General features: G+C 60.9%; 1 protein-coding gene across 1 annotated transcript in view; it reads left to right on the forward strand.

The window, feature by feature from the left end:
* Window positions 1-8: 8 nt before the first annotated feature.
* The window catches only part of LOC104527320 (plectin-like), a gene marked incomplete at both ends in the record, with an annotated part of 1999 nt that continues 1751 nt past the window's right edge, over window positions 9-256 (forward strand). The window contains 2 exon segments of the mRNA XM_029085706.1: window positions 9-249; window positions 252-256. The exon segment at window positions 252-256 is cut by the window's right edge and continues 649 nt beyond it. Of these exon segments, the coding sequence (XP_028941539.1) occupies window positions 9-249; window positions 252-256 (246 nt within the window).

Below are 256 nucleotides of genomic sequence, written 5' to 3' on the forward strand. Positions count from 1 at the left end.
CAGAGGAAAACGTCCGGCGCAAGCGGGAGGAGCTGCAGCAGCTGGAGAGACAATGGCAGCAGCAGGAGAAGCTCCTGGAAGAGGAGAACAAGAAGCTGAGGGAGAGGCTGGAGCAGATGCAAGAGGAATACAAGGCCGCCCTGGCTCAGACACGAGAGATCATGATCCAGACGGACGATCTGCCCGAGGAGGTGACGGTTATGACGACGCAGCTGCCGGACATCAAAGCTGTTCCCAACGGCAGGGGCCCGGGGGG

This window comes from Antrostomus carolinensis, unplaced genomic scaffold (assembly GCF_000700745.2).
Source record: "Antrostomus carolinensis isolate BGI_N321 unplaced genomic scaffold, ASM70074v2 scaffold39756, whole genome shotgun sequence".
Classification (NCBI taxonomy): Eukaryota; Metazoa; Chordata; class Aves; order Caprimulgiformes; family Caprimulgidae; genus Antrostomus; species Antrostomus carolinensis.